The following is a 14,182-nucleotide window of genomic DNA, read 5'->3' as shown; positions in this document are numbered from 1 at the left end:
TAGTGTGTACCTTCGGGGGCGGGGGGAGGGGCTCTGCTGCTGCCATAGCTCCTTTCTGCTCTCTGAGAGGGGGCACACACATTGCACGTTAGGTCTTTCCCTCCACTGACATGTAAAACATATGGAGACCTGGGGTATTGCTTCCATAGTGATTAGAGGGTTCGCAACAAATGTCATTAGTGACTCCCAGGGAGTAATTTTCTCCCTCTCTGTATATCATCAATACTTTGTACATCTCTACTAGAGAATGCACCACTCTGGATTGTGTCTGCATCTCCATCCCCTACATTATATTTTACAATTCTCCGTGGCCCAGAAACACATAGAGGTATTGACTATTCTGCACCTATCCTAGAGCCTAGCACTTACCATAGGGAGGGAGGAAGGAAGGGAGGGAAGGAAAGAGGGAAGGATGAAGGGAAAGAGGAAGGAAATGGGATTTAGTTTTAGGGAATTGAAGGTATATATGTATTCTGCAAGCTGGAGAGGACTCGGCAAAAGTATGCAGAGAGGTGAGCATCCAGAAAGAGAACGGAAAGAAAAGCCTTAGGGAAATCTTAGGGGGTGAAGTGTTTGGGTTACACATAAGGGGATAAGTCAAGAATTAAGATCACTTAAATATAAGTGCAGAGCCAACATGTCAATTCAGGTCTGACTTAATGGCCTGCACTGTCTCCTGGGCCATACTGCCTTCAACGACATGAAAGGATAGCACCAGAAGGACCCCTAGTATCTGTGTAAGAAAGTCAAGTGACCTGCTGACAGTTATAGAGCTGGCTGGTGGCAGAAGCTGAACAAGACTCTAAAAAGGGAATGTGTCTATAGCCAGTCACAGAACCTGAATTTCTCAACTTATCCTGCCAGGCCAGGAGCATAGGCCTGTTGTGTCTCAGTGGCTCCTTTGGTCTGTATTCTTGCTCTACTGCTAGACAGAACAAGCACTCTCAGTGCACAGCAGAGTGTATTGCCTCATTACTGTTCTCTGCCGTGGCCCTAGACCTAGGTCATATGTTTACCACAGTGACTGCACAGCCTAGAGCCTTTGCATGTTGTTGTTACCCAGACATCTCTACCCTTCACAATAAAGATGCTTTGCAGAAGTTATCAGATTTGTAATGGTATTCAAACTCAAACTGATGGTAGAGAAAACAGCAAGAAATTGGAGGCAGGATGCTGTAATTAAAAAATCACTGAGCTGATAGAGTTATCAGGAAACCAGCAAATTGATCCCTGCATCTCCAGCCTTGGATGGAAATATGTCTACCCCATGCTTAAATCTTCTCAGGGGAGAGACTTAAGTCTTTTCCTTTCAATTGCTACAGCAGCTGATTACTTTTGTTAGAATCACTCCCAGGAAAAGATGTGAGGATTCTCCCACCTCTCGGAAGTTCTCCTCTCCTTCCCAGAAATGTGTCTTCCTTTCCCCACCCTCATACTCCCAAGCCCTGAAACTGGGTCTCTGTCACCCCCTAGGACCCAAATGTCATTTACTGGAAGAGAGAGGTAGAGATGAAAGACTGAACTTCTCCCCTTCTGATAGATACAACCTCAGGCAAGTGCTGTAACCTCTTCCCCCTCATGTCAGAAATGGGTAGGACTGGATGACCTCAAAAAATCTTCTAGCTCCAAAAATCTAATCCTCTATTTTGCCAGTGGGTTAGCTTCTAAGACTTATTTCTTCCTAAGGGCATTTTAATTTTCATACAAAATACAATGGCAAAGAAATCTCTCTCTTATATACAAGAGAGCAGACTTGCATGATGAAATTACAGGCTTTGAAGGTGATATTTGGGGGCAGGACATTCTGTAGGCAATATATTCCATCTACTCATAAGGCAGCTCTCCCCATCATGACCACTATTTTCATATTTGTGAAAAGAAGCCAAGAATGGAATCTGAACTATTTGTGATGCCCTGTATTTGAAGAGATCTTCATTTATGTTTGGCTGTCAATGCATGAATATGCTTACAGAGCTTAGCATTATTATTATTAGCACGGGGGATTAAATATGTTATTTAGTATTAGAGGTATTAGTCTCGAGCATTAGGGCAGATTAGCTTTTGATGTATTCATTCTTTGGGGTTACAATTAAGGCCTGGATTCCTGATTGTTATATCCATTTGTCTCTTACTTCTCCATTCAGTTCACCAACATTGACAGACAGCCCAGGACTAATTAATTAATGACAATTCTTTATTTTCAACTGTGTATAAGAATAGGTTGTTCACATCTTCTGATTATTGTAGACTTTCAAGGTGACAATTTTGACTGGGACAGCCTTTTTGTATTATGGCATTCTTAGCCTAGCTTTCTGAGAACCTCTGTGCTGAATGTGTGGTCTCAAGCCTTTAAAAATCTCTTAAGGAATCTTGTCCATACTTTACCACCCCCGCCACCCCCACTGTCTTCCACCTGCTTTCTAGAAGCAAAATCTTTGGTCTGTTGCTTTGATCCAAGCTCTGGTACACCAGACACCCATCACTGTCTCACAAGAGTCAGGCATCCATCACAGAGAACAGATGAGTAGGTCAAATATAAACATTCCTTCTACTGTGATTAATAATGTATTTTAGGCCTTCTATCAATATGGTACTTACATCTGGGTTTATAAGGGCACTCCTAAATATTTACCAATGTGTAATAGTACTTTTAAGTGGAGTTGATAAACTCAGCTTCATGGTTTAAGCCTTCTAGCAGGCAAGAAGTGGAAATCTTTGTGATTGGGTGCATCTGTTTCTAAAACCTGAGTATGTCACACCATCATCTTTCCAGAGCCTTCCTAAAATAAGGAGACACAACATCCTTCTAATAACTCTATAGGTATGCTTTTCCCCCAGTCTGGTCTGATTCAGAGACTGATAGCTAAGGTTTCCTACCCCTCAACTGTGGGACCGGCCCAGGTAAGACGTGAGCCCCCACATACTGACTCTCTTCTCACCGGAGCAATTACCTTCATGGTACTGAAGGTGCTCACTGCTAACTTTGTGCACGGCACATTCTCAACTGCTTTCCTCCTCACTCTGAATATTGCTGTACATGGTTTGCCATTAATTCATGGGTGAAAGCATGTGCCCACCCAGTCCTGCAGCGTGGAGACATGCACAGTCAGTGCTAAAATCAGACTCTGGGATCTCTCTTGCACCTCTCAAACCCTGTCAGTGGAAAGTATCAATGCCTTCCTACCGCTTGCAACCCCCTTCCCAACCAAAGCATACTCCTCTGGCACATCAGTACCCCATTGATGAAGAGGACATCTGCTGGTTCCATCTTCCACAGATGAGTGGCTTGGTACAAATTCGTGAAAGCAAGCAGTGGCCCAGTAGAAATAGCCAATATGTGCATTACCCCCTAGGTTATCCCATCACTCTGGATTTCTGCCCTAGAAGCCTCCAGGGGAACTTTGAAGAAAGAAATGCTGGAGGCTGCTTGTCTACCAAGGATTTCAGGTCGTTGTGGATTGAGATAGGGTACAATGACTAAATATGATGCTGAATTCTTCTCTATGCAGCAATAAACGTCGAAGGCTCTTGGGTGCATAGACACAACCATCCTTTCTGTCTCCCAGTTCATTTTGTACCAACTGAGATATAGCCCACGTAGGGAATGGAGTACTTAGTATTTATGTGGTGACTTTCGCCTGAAGAAATTGGAACCTGTGGAGAGTAGAGAGGAAGTGGTTCTCCAAGAGATCTGCTGTGAAATGCTTCTCGGACCACCTGGGGGAGGCACTCTGGGGAGAATGATGCCTCATTCTGTGTGGCATACATCCAGCCTGCTTTTTAGGCTGGGAAAGTGGTAACCAGAATAGAGAAAACCAATGCCATGTCTGCGTCCTTCCCAGTTTCTTCAAAAGGCGATCACAGACTAGAAGATGCTGAGTATGGGAAACTCTCCTGATGCCTGCAGCAGTGTTGGCAAAGAGGAGCCCTCCCCCCTACCCCCAGCCCGCCTCAGTACACATTTGCCCAACGCAGAGGCTGCAGCTCCCCTGTGAGCAGGGACCTTCACATCACTCCTCTGATAGCAAGGAGTCCTGGCTGTAGGACTTGTGTTAGTTCTCCTGTCTAGGAAGAGGGGGCAGGGTAGCCAGATAACTCCGGGACCCGGAGTTCTGCCTCACTCCATTCTTCATGTAACAACCCCCGCCACACACACCCCAGTCAAGCCAGACATGCATTCTCTTTTGAAAACACACTAATCAACCAGCCTCCCCCACGGCCTATCCACCATCCATGGATGTCCATGTATCACACACAGAGCAATTAAAAAAAAAAATCCAGGCAGCCCAGGGAACCATAATCTTCTTTTGTTTTCTCTTTTCTGTTTTCCCCTAAAAAAGGCCTTTTAAGAAAATATATTAAACCAGGTAAACTTTTACTCATACGTTCATGTGGCTGGAGCAGATTGACAAAGAAAACAATCACAAAATAAATATTTTTGTTTTGTTTTTAAAAAAGAACATTTCCCTATACATTGTCTCTTTCTAACTTGACAGAGCTGCTTTCTTGGACAGGACAGGTGCCATTGGAAGAGGAGTTCCGGCTGGACCACGAGGGGAATGTGGAACAAAGTAGGGGGGCTGAGGAAGCAAGGGGGCTGGAGGGAGGGAGGAGTGGAGAGCAGAGCAAGCCTGCCTGTCTGCCCTTACGGTCCTCTGTTGGTGTCACCTTGAGTGTCTCAGGGGAGCCGGCTTGAGAAGCAGTGTCTGGGAGGGCACAGAGGAGGCAGCATACAAAAAGTAAGAACCAACGCTGGGGGGATCACGAAACAACGCCATTTTAAGAAACCTGGTTAAAAAGAATACAAAAGTGACTCGATGGTGGGGGAGGGGGAACTGCTCCTGTTCCTACCCCCATGCCCCCTCTTGCTTTCTTGAATGATAAGAATCACTTTTTAAGGATTTTGTTTTCATGGTTTGGCTGGTTCTTTTTCTTAATCTCTCCCTTGGCTCCTCTCCTTCAACTGCATGCATTTGAAAGCACCGACTTCACAGATTCGAGGCTGCTGAGTCGTAGCCTCCCTGTGTGAGAGAGTGTATGTGTATGCGCGCGCGTGTGTGCACGCACATGGTGAGCGTGTACACATGTGTGGTGATGGTCTCTTTCTCTCCTGCCTGCTTTAGTCCAAGCCCTGAGGTCCCATCGGCTGGGTGCGGAAAGTCTCAAGGGAGAACCCTGTTGGCACTAAGGTGAGGGCTTGGATGATCTTTGCACCCTGGATTCATGGATCACCTCCCTGCCCAGCACTGGAGTGGGGCCCCCATTAGCTACACAGTTTGCCTGTCTCATACTCCACAGGGTTTGGCAGCTTGGAATTGAAAGCCCTCAGGGAGGACTGGATCCTGCCCACCTCGTTGTTGGCCAGCTTGAGCCGATGCCGGAGCAAGCAGGAGAAAAGGTCAAGCCGGACTTTGCCCGGGGGAGAGAGCTGGTTTACCCGGTCCCTAAGCTCTATAAGCTGCAAGAGGGCAGAGTCCTGGGAACCTTGAGTGTACGGGTAGTCTAACTGGAGAATTAAGTCCCGGATAGCATCCGGGTCAAAGGGGAGGCTGTAGCCAAAGACCTGCAAGGTGTTGATTTTCATGTAGCCCAAGTTCTTGGAGGGATCGGTCATCTCCAGGGGCTCGTAGTAGATTGTCTCATTGGAGCTGTCATCCAGGGACTTGATTCGGCTCCGTAGGTAAACATGGACTGTCTCAAAGAAGGTCTTCCACCTGTTCCCCAAGGTGATAGTCCAGTTTTGGCACTGGGCAGCTGCGTCCACGTTAGTCCTTTCCCAGTCGGGGAAGCTGCCCTCATTCACGGGCATGAACCAGCTCTCAGAGTGGCTGCCCCCAAACGGGTTGACGTAGATGGCCATGACAGGCTCCAGGGTGCTGTTCTTGGTGAGGCAGATCTGCAGGGACAAGGCCAGCATCACGTGCACCAGCCCAGGCTTGTACTTGTTACTCTTCAGCGTGAGCAGCATGCGCTTCCTCCAGGAAGGGTCAAACCAGCTGCCCAGACGCATGTCGTTGCTGATGAAGATGGAGTGCACCTCGATGCGGCTGTCCCGCTTCTGCAACAGGTACTTCAGCTCCAGGTCCTGCAGGTCTGTCTCCAGCCCCAGAAAGTTCTCCAGGGACTCAGCCACCTCTGGCCGGCACAACCCCTGGGCCAGCACGTAGCCTGGGTTACAGCCCCCACAGCGTGTGCTGTTGTCCGGAGCACAGTGGGCACATGCGGGCCCTTCGCCCAAGGCACAGGGGATGGGGCCCTGGCAGGAAGACTGGTCATAGGGGCAGGTGCAGCTGTGGCTCTGTTCCAGGAAGGTGCCGGGGAAGGTGCTTTCTCCACAGTAGAGGAGGGACTGGATGCGATTCCACCAATAGGGCAAGGACCTTTGGGAAGGGAGGTAAGAATGAATAAAGAATCACACAGAGACACACTTTGGCGTCTCTCCTGAGGGTAGGAGGAGACTGACTAATAGGCAGGGAAGGTAATGAGAAAGATAAAAGCCCCGAGTTCTCTGAATGATGGAAACCCTACTGCACCACTCTGGAATGATCGAGTAAGGCCTAGAGCTCAGCGTCTGTCTGATGGATCAGCACCAGAAATGCTTGACATCAGACTTGTACTGGCAGCAGCCGGGCTCATCCCTCCCAAGTACCACTTCCTTCGCTTATTCAAAAGCCTATAGAAGATCTCCCACACCCTCTGTACCAAAACATCTAACGTAGTTTTCAGCTTTTTAAATAAGACCGTCCGATCCCTAGTTCTCCAAACTTCCCAACTCCCATCCATTGCTTTCCCACTTACCATCCCTGTCCTTCCTGTTCCCACTGCTTCTGTCACTCTTTCACCACGAAGAGGAATTTTCTATGGCTGGCTCCCTCTTTAGACTTAGATTTCCGCTCCTGTGATACCTCCTCAAAGAGGTCTTCTGTGACACCCTTTTTGAAAGAACCACCCAGTTGCTCGCTCTCTATCACATCAGCCTGTTTTTATATAATCCACAGCAAGGATCAGGATTGGAAATTATTGTTTATTGTTTCCCTGTTCACAGATGGCTTCTCTGAAAATGCCACGAGAGCAGGAACACTGCATTATTCTTCACCGACATGTTCTCAGAAACCAGGATTGTTCCTGGCGCTTGGTAAGCATTTAATAGTGATTTCTTGGAAAAAAAAAAAAAAAGTGAACCCCTCTCAAAAGCCTCTGCTAGTCTAGGCTCTCCACTGACGCTTCCCTTCTTACAGGTGCCTCTGTCAGAGCCGCATCTCCGGGTTGCGAGGCAGCCTCCACGCCCTGCAAGGCCCCGTCTCCGTGTACCATTTCTATCTTCTCCCACACAAGCTGGCCGAGACTTCCTTCTCGAAGGTAGCTCTTCTCTCGGGCTTTTGCTTTTACTAGACCATGCCTCTGATTTATGTTCCACGAATGTGGATTTAACTAGCTGCCACATAGGTATCATTTTATAGTTTTTGTGTTTCTATATATTTATTATGTCTTCCCGAGGACCCACACACACACACACTGACTGCCTAATATTAGGATACGCAGTGTGCACTTGTTGAGTAAACGAGCGTGTGAGTGGATGTGCAGTGAGTGCCTATGATGATACAGCTTGCCTCTGCTCCTGAGGGCGGGGTTGGGGTGGGGCTCAGCTTTCTTTCCTTTTGTGACTCAGAACTAATCCCTTGTTTGAAGCAACCCAATGTGTGTATATTCTCACTGTATGTAATTGGTGTGTGAGCTTCAACTCCACCCCTCTGTTTCCTGAAAAAACTTCTTAAAATAGAAATGAGTGAGAATTAGAGCATGACTAGAATAACATTTGAATATACTATAATTTATAAAAAGTAAAATCAGCCTCTGTTTGCTCTCTCTGATGTCAGACACAAGTCACAAGTAGGTGAAGAGAGCAGAGGATCTAAAAGGCCTCATATGGGTCACCGCCACCAGATCTGCCATGCTGGACAGAGGGCCCCCCGGCCTCAGCAGCCTCAGGGGAAGGTGCCAGGCTTGGGCCCGGGTAGCTGGGGTGCTCACCTCTCCTTGGGCAGGCGGAAGCGAGGCTGCCGGTGGCAGCGCTTGCAGAGGTTGAAGAGCCTGCGGACAATCCGGTGGGTCTTCTTGAACAGCAATTTCAAGCTGGCTCCCAGCTGCTGGTAGCGGTGCTGAAGGCTGCTGTCCATGGCCCAGAACTGGGAGATGGCTGTGGAGTTCAGGAACCTGTCTCCGGGCAGCCTTTTCAGCAGGGCCTGGAATTCCTCTGTGGGCAAGGACGCAGAGCTGAGCTGAGGGGGAGTCACGCAGACTCTGGGACGGCAGGGCGCTCCCCACACCCCGCCGGCCCTCCGGACTCATTGCCTGAGGAAAGAGGCTCCATAGCCATTCTCCCAGGCCCTTGTATAGATTTCTTTTTAAACTGCTTTATTTGGAAAATAAATAACATGCCATAAAACAGAGCTTCAGGATTCTTTTCCATCTTTCCTGTCCCTTATATGCTTCTGAATTTCAAAACAGATTTCCATCACAACCCAAGCAGGCCAGAGGTCACGCTTTTGCCAATGACCTTGGGATGTACCACTTTCTCCCTTTATAACTTCCTGTAAGTCATTCACAACACTGTCACAGGCTGGTATTCTTCAGTGACACCACAACATCCTGTGGAAGGTGGAAGGCAGGCACAGCCGGCAAATGTGGACCCAGGGAGACTGAGCACCCAGCTCAGAAAGCTTCTTAGAAACTTTCCAGTCCCTGAGACCAGCTGCTCCTGTCCACATCCTTCTCTCTGACTCTGGAATACCCTTTGTCTCTTTCAAGCTTCACCTCTGGGCCAGACACCCATTCTTTCCTGTAGCTAATCCAGAAGCAAGATGCTTTGTGGTCCTTGCTGCCTACTCCAAGTCTGTGCTCTTCCCAGAGCTTCCTGGGCACAACACATTGGCTGAATTTATGCCCAGATCTGCTTTCACTTGGGACCTGCAGCCACTGTCTCCTGATGGGGGCCCAGATAGCCCTCATTTACTCAGCAGTAAGTGACTCACAGTGGTGAGCACCCGAAGTCATGCCCCACATTAAGCATCATTGAACACATCCCACCATCACAACTCCTGTGCAGCTGGTGTTGGGGGGACTGGAATGTTCTCCTTAGCAACTAACTACCTCTCTAGGACTTGAAATGTCAATGCCTGGGGCCTCAGCTCATTCTGGTTTCTCAAGCACCTGGTTCTTCATACCCCTCTTCCCCTTCCCAGTGGTTGGAGAATCATACTTAGTGATGGCATTAACAACTAGCATGTACGTAGGTTTTTTTATAAAACACATAAGCTTACAAAAGAGCACAGGGAGTAACAGAATAAACTCCCATGTGCCCACCAACTAGATTTAGCCACTTTGCCACATTGACTTCAGTCTTTTGTTTTGTTTTAGAGAAATTCTGCAAAGAAAATATACAGTCAAAGGCCCTAAACTTCCCTTCTATCTCCCATCTTGATGTAACCACTCTCTTGGGTGTTTTCTTTATCATTATATTTCTTAATGTTTTCTGCATATGTTTATCTGTAAAAACATTAAGTATTGGCCAGTATGTTTTTAAGCATCATATAAATAGTATTAAATATGTGTTATATTTAATAATATTGTATCATAGTATTATTCACATAATATGTATATAAAACATTTTTCATTTTCACTTTGTTTAACCCAACATATTTCTGAGATATATCTATCCACATAACTATCACTCATTTAGTGTTGAAATGTATGAGTGTATCAGGTAGAGATAGTTATACATTAATTTTATCTACATTATCCCATATGAGCCTTCCATCCACCTATTATTATCACTTTCCTTCTCTTACAGATGAGGAATGGCGGTATTCTGAAGCTGCATGGCTCACATAAGGTCACAAAGCTGGTCAGTAACAGAGTGTCTCGGTCTTTGGGGGCTGCTCTCAGAAAATACCACAGACCGAGTGGCTTATAAACAACAGAAGTTTATTGCTCACGGTTCAAGAAGCTGGAAGTCCAAGATCAGAATGCCACCACGGTCAGGTTCTGGGGAAGGCCCTCTCTGGGTCACGTGTGGCTCACTTCTCACTGTGTCTTCACATGGCCGAAGGTGAGAAGGATCTCTCTGGGGCCTCTGTTATAAGAGCACTAATCCCTAATCACCTCCCAAAGGCCCCCATCTCCCTGGGCATTATATTTTCAACGTATGAATTGGGGGGGGGGGGCGGGATGCAAACATTCAAACCAGAACCCAGAACAAGGATTCAAAACCAAGCCCTAAATCTGCATCTCAAGGTAACCTTGCTATTAGCTATACGTGTAACAAGCAAGGACTAGTATGTGCTGGGTGCCTCCTAGAACTATTCTACGTACTTCATTCATCCAGCAAACATTCCTTGTGCACCTGTGCACAGGCAATCTGTAGCAAACGTGTATCAAACAAACCAGGCAAGTCCTAATGCCCTCAGATATATCCACATTAGCTCATTAAGTCCTCGTGACGCATGTCTTTGGTGGGGATCACGTCCGTTTGCACAGATAACAAGAAGACAACCACCTGAGACTTGAGGTTGTGAGATAACCTGGTAGGGGCCAAGGACACAGGTAAGCGGATGAGGCGGGATCCAAGGTGAGTTCCCCACCTTCTAGTCCCGCACCTCAGAGCATGTCCCATTGACAGGGAAGTGTGGGCCCGCCAACTGCTCACCTGACTCCTCAAACTGCCGGTTGTGAGTCACCCAAGAGTCCTGGATCTGCAGCAGGCTGTCCTCCATGGCCTGGATGTCAGCATCCGGACAGTTGCATTCTGGGAAGGTGGGGCTGCACTTGCACCAACAGTCATTCTCCTTGCAGACGAGCTCCCCCTCAGAGCTGCATGTGATATAGCTGAGTGCCGCCGCCACAAAGCGCTCACGCAGGTACTCGGGCAGCAGCACCTGTAGGCCTAGGGAAAGGACGCATCAGGGAATTGTGGGGCAAGGACCAGTGGGGACCTGGTTTCCCACACTTAAGGCTGCAGGATCGCCAGCTGGGGTTCTGCTGACTTGGGCATTCTGGGCCCAAGAACGGTCACCCCAGGGCCTAACTCTATGGAGCTGATGGGGTGAGGGGCTTACCGCTGCCCCAGTGACGGGTGGGAGAGGGTCAGAAAATGCAGATGAGGAGCATCGAAGCCCAAGGGTTCGGAGAACCCCTCTCATCAGCCAAATTGAGAGCGTGCATATCATTTGAATGGCCTTATTGGCTGCACATCAGCATCTCTAGGATGGAAATGGGAAGGTATTTCAGATAAAAGAAGACCTTACAATCTCATGAAGGAGGAATCAAGGCTTGATGGGCTTTTTGCTCTGCTTCAGCTAGCCATCCTGTTTCTGGCTTTGCTAAGTCACAGACGTTCTGGGATGTCCCACCCCACCCTTGACGACCAAGGAGACTGCTCTGGTCAGGAGGCAGGGACAGGCGTTGTTGGTATGCAGTGGCCAGGCACCACACCAGGTGCTTCCCAGATAACGATCGCAAGTGACTCCCTGGGCACCCTGAGAATCCAGGGCCGATGGCCACGGTGACCTGCCCACGTCGCAGGACTAGTAAAGTTGGCTTGGTGTCGCACTCTGCCGTGGTACCATCAGCTTGTACTGCACGTCTGGGACTGGCTGCCCTGCCTCAGTGTGCTTAACTCGCACTGAGATTTGGAAGTTCAGTCAAGCCTGGGTAGGTAGGAATGGCTCTCCGCTCTCTCTGCTAATTAGCTCCTCTGATCTTGGGATATAATCCACTAAATTTCTCTAGGTTTCAGTCTTCCTATCCATCCGTGGTGGTGGGTTTTAGTTTACCAGGAGCAGAATACACCCCTCTTTGGCTTCAAGCCACACACAGTGGCTGTCGGAAGCACATCAAGGGATGAGTGAAGGACACGCGTGCCTTTGGATGCCGCCTGGGCCAGGTTCGAGGGCAGACCTGCAAGAGGCTGCCCCAGTAGGGACATCGCGAGAGACGGTGCCAGGAGAGTGGGGGACGTGAGAACTTCGGATACGCTGAGCTCCCCTTTCCTCAAATATCTGCCAGCTCTTTATCGTCACACCCTTGACCGTGTCCTTGGCAGGAAATCAGAGAGCCCAGAGTATGCATCCTAGTCTCCGTGGACCTGAAAACATAACTTAGCACGGCAGCACCAGCAGAAGTCCTGTTTGAGATCCACCTCCTATCTGAACTGCCCCTCAAGTTTCCTCTCTCGATGCTGTGCCTGCAGTGGCACTGGAGCGGCCCTCCCCACATATCCGGTCCACATGCTGCCTTTCCACACACACCCATCCAAGTCCTTTCTCTTCACCTCCCCCACTACCTCCCTCCTCCTCACTATAACACTTCCCATTGCTATAAAATAAGTGCCCCGAGCAGTGTCTGCATGAGTGATGGGCTATAAAATTAAATGGCATAAACTATTCCAAATGAACCACCAGACATTCCGAACTTCACTCATCGCTAATTTCCAGACACAAACCCAGCCCGTCTAAGGACAGAGGAGAAGAGGGATGCTAATTGCATTAGGTGGCTCTAAATAAAGCAGTCTTTTACTCCTTTTTATTATATATTCCTTGATTCCAAAAGAACTGATGGGTTGCATCTGGCTCAGGTTGCCTGGAATTTGTAATCGTAGATCCTGGGTGAGGGCTATTGATTTTATAATACCAAGACAATAATATCTTAAACAGAGTCCAATTCAGTTAGGCCTCAAGAAAAAGGAACTTTTCCGACTGCCAAACAGCCCTGTCTGAATCCGTTTGCATCGCCCTGCCCCCAGGATGCCTGCGGGGCAGACAGCAGGAACTAAGCACCTCCCCTACCTCCCCTTACCTGTCCCATCGCCTTCCTGTTGGCAAGTGTGTTTTAGCTAGTTCTGTCTCCAGCGGAGGGTCCCATTCGTCTCAGACTGTTCTCCTGGCCTTGATCCCCCGTGGAGGATTACAGACCAATCACAGAAAGTAGGGACCGCTCTCAGGGTAGCCAATAGTCCCACGGTTTGTAAAGCTCTACGGTGGCCCCATAACCATCTGCAAAGACTAACCGTACCCCAATGTGTCCTTAGGACAAAACCGAGGGTTCTTTGGGCAACAAAGGAGATCATCAAACTAGACCAAAGCGTATAAGGGTGAATGGGATACTCCTGCAGGATAGTGACTGGGGGTTGGGGAGGACTATGAATTCCGAGGGTTTGGGTGTTGAGTGGTGCTAACAATGGTCTTGGATGCAGGGTAAACCATTTCAGAAGTTTTCTCAAAAGAATGAGGGAAAGTTGTTAAATACACATCCCAGACGTCCTGGTAGCTCTTGTCTTAAATAGGGTTTAGCCAGGGGTGCCTGGGTGGCTCGGTTGATTAAGCGTCTGACTTCAGCTCAGGTCATGATCTCATGGTTCATGAGTTTGAGCCCCGTGCCAGGCTCTGTGCTGACAGCTCGGAGCCTGGAGCCTGCTTCAGATTCTGTGTCTCCCTCTCTCTCTCTGCCCCTCCCCTGCTTGCTCACACTGCACCTCTCTCTCTCTGTCTCTCTCAAATAAACACTAAAAAAAAGAGAGTGAGAGAAGGGTTTAGCCAAATGAGGCACAGAGGGCTTTTTCCTGCTCCTTGGTGGTCTGAGTTTTTCACCCAGTGTGACACCCATCACGGTACAGCTTACCCAGTAACTGCACTTTGTTCTCCGGACTCTGTACCAGGACAGAGCTGACTGAGTCCAGATTGTCGTAGTTGCTGCAGCCCAGAGGGCCCGTCCTGGTCTCCGTGACCTAGAGAAGGAGGGCACAGTGTGGATTTAGAGACCATCCCTACGGGGAGACCATCCCTATGCGCAGACCATCCCTATGCGCTTCCCTCTCCGGCCATCCGATCTCAGGCTCTGTGTCCTGTCCTTGACCAGCCAGAGGACAGCATGTGTTTCCCTACCCCGGGAGCAGAAAGCCACTTTTCTTCCCTGTTCTAACACACTCTCAGCGGCAGAGGGCTGGCAGCGGCAGGTGCACACAGTGGGAGGCTTTCAGAGGGGGCCAAAGGGAATTTGCGTCCGGGAAGAGAAGATTCAACGTAGGCTGAGGAAGCTGGACCTCTGAGCTGGAGTCCCCCCCTCTCCCTCCCCCAGAGGGAGACAGGAGGCCAGATGTGGAGGCTGTCAGCCGGCTGGCGAGCCCAGC

The 14,182-nt window shown here is 48.8% G+C and overlaps 2 protein-coding genes across 3 annotated transcripts in view; one reads left to right on the top strand and one right to left on the bottom strand.

Annotated features, from left to right (window-relative positions):
• Window positions 1-14,182, top strand: part of LOC102959460 — a 495,184-nt gene that overhangs the window by 480,060 nt on the left and 942 nt on the right. Inside the window, exons 15-17 of the mRNA XM_042976372.1 lie at window positions 7,046-7,135; window positions 7,239-7,359; window positions 9,851-10,108. Coding sequence (XP_042832306.1) covers window positions 7,046-7,135; window positions 7,239-7,359; window positions 9,851-9,891 — 252 coding nt within the window. The 3' untranslated portion in view covers window positions 9,892-10,108. The remainder of the gene's footprint in view (window positions 1-7,045; window positions 7,136-7,238; window positions 7,360-9,850; window positions 10,109-14,182) is intronic.
• Window positions 4,516-14,182, bottom strand: part of BRINP2 (BMP/retinoic acid inducible neural specific 2) — a 120,522-nt gene continuing 110,855 nt past the window's right edge. Inside the window, exons 5-9 of one of the 2 annotated variants that reach the window (XM_042976371.1) lie at window positions 13,675-13,780; window positions 10,706-10,942; window positions 8,032-8,254; window positions 5,564-6,380; window positions 4,516-4,788 (exon numbers count right to left, since the gene is read on the bottom strand). In XM_042976371.1, the coding sequence (XP_042832305.1) occupies window positions 4,780-4,788; window positions 5,564-6,380; window positions 8,032-8,254; window positions 10,706-10,942; window positions 13,675-13,780 (1,392 nt within the window). In that variant the 3' untranslated portion in view covers window positions 4,516-4,779. Of the gene's footprint in view, window positions 6,381-8,031; window positions 8,255-10,705; window positions 10,943-13,674; window positions 13,781-14,182 lie in introns of both variants that reach the window. The other variant, XM_042976370.1, reaches the window with a different exon arrangement.

This window comes from Panthera tigris, chromosome F3 (assembly GCF_018350195.1).
Source record: "Panthera tigris isolate Pti1 chromosome F3, P.tigris_Pti1_mat1.1, whole genome shotgun sequence".
NCBI lineage: Eukaryota > Metazoa > Chordata > Mammalia > Carnivora > Felidae > Panthera > Panthera tigris.
The sequence above is the reverse complement of the archived record's forward strand: the minus strand, read 5'-3'. Positions and strand labels throughout refer to the sequence as shown.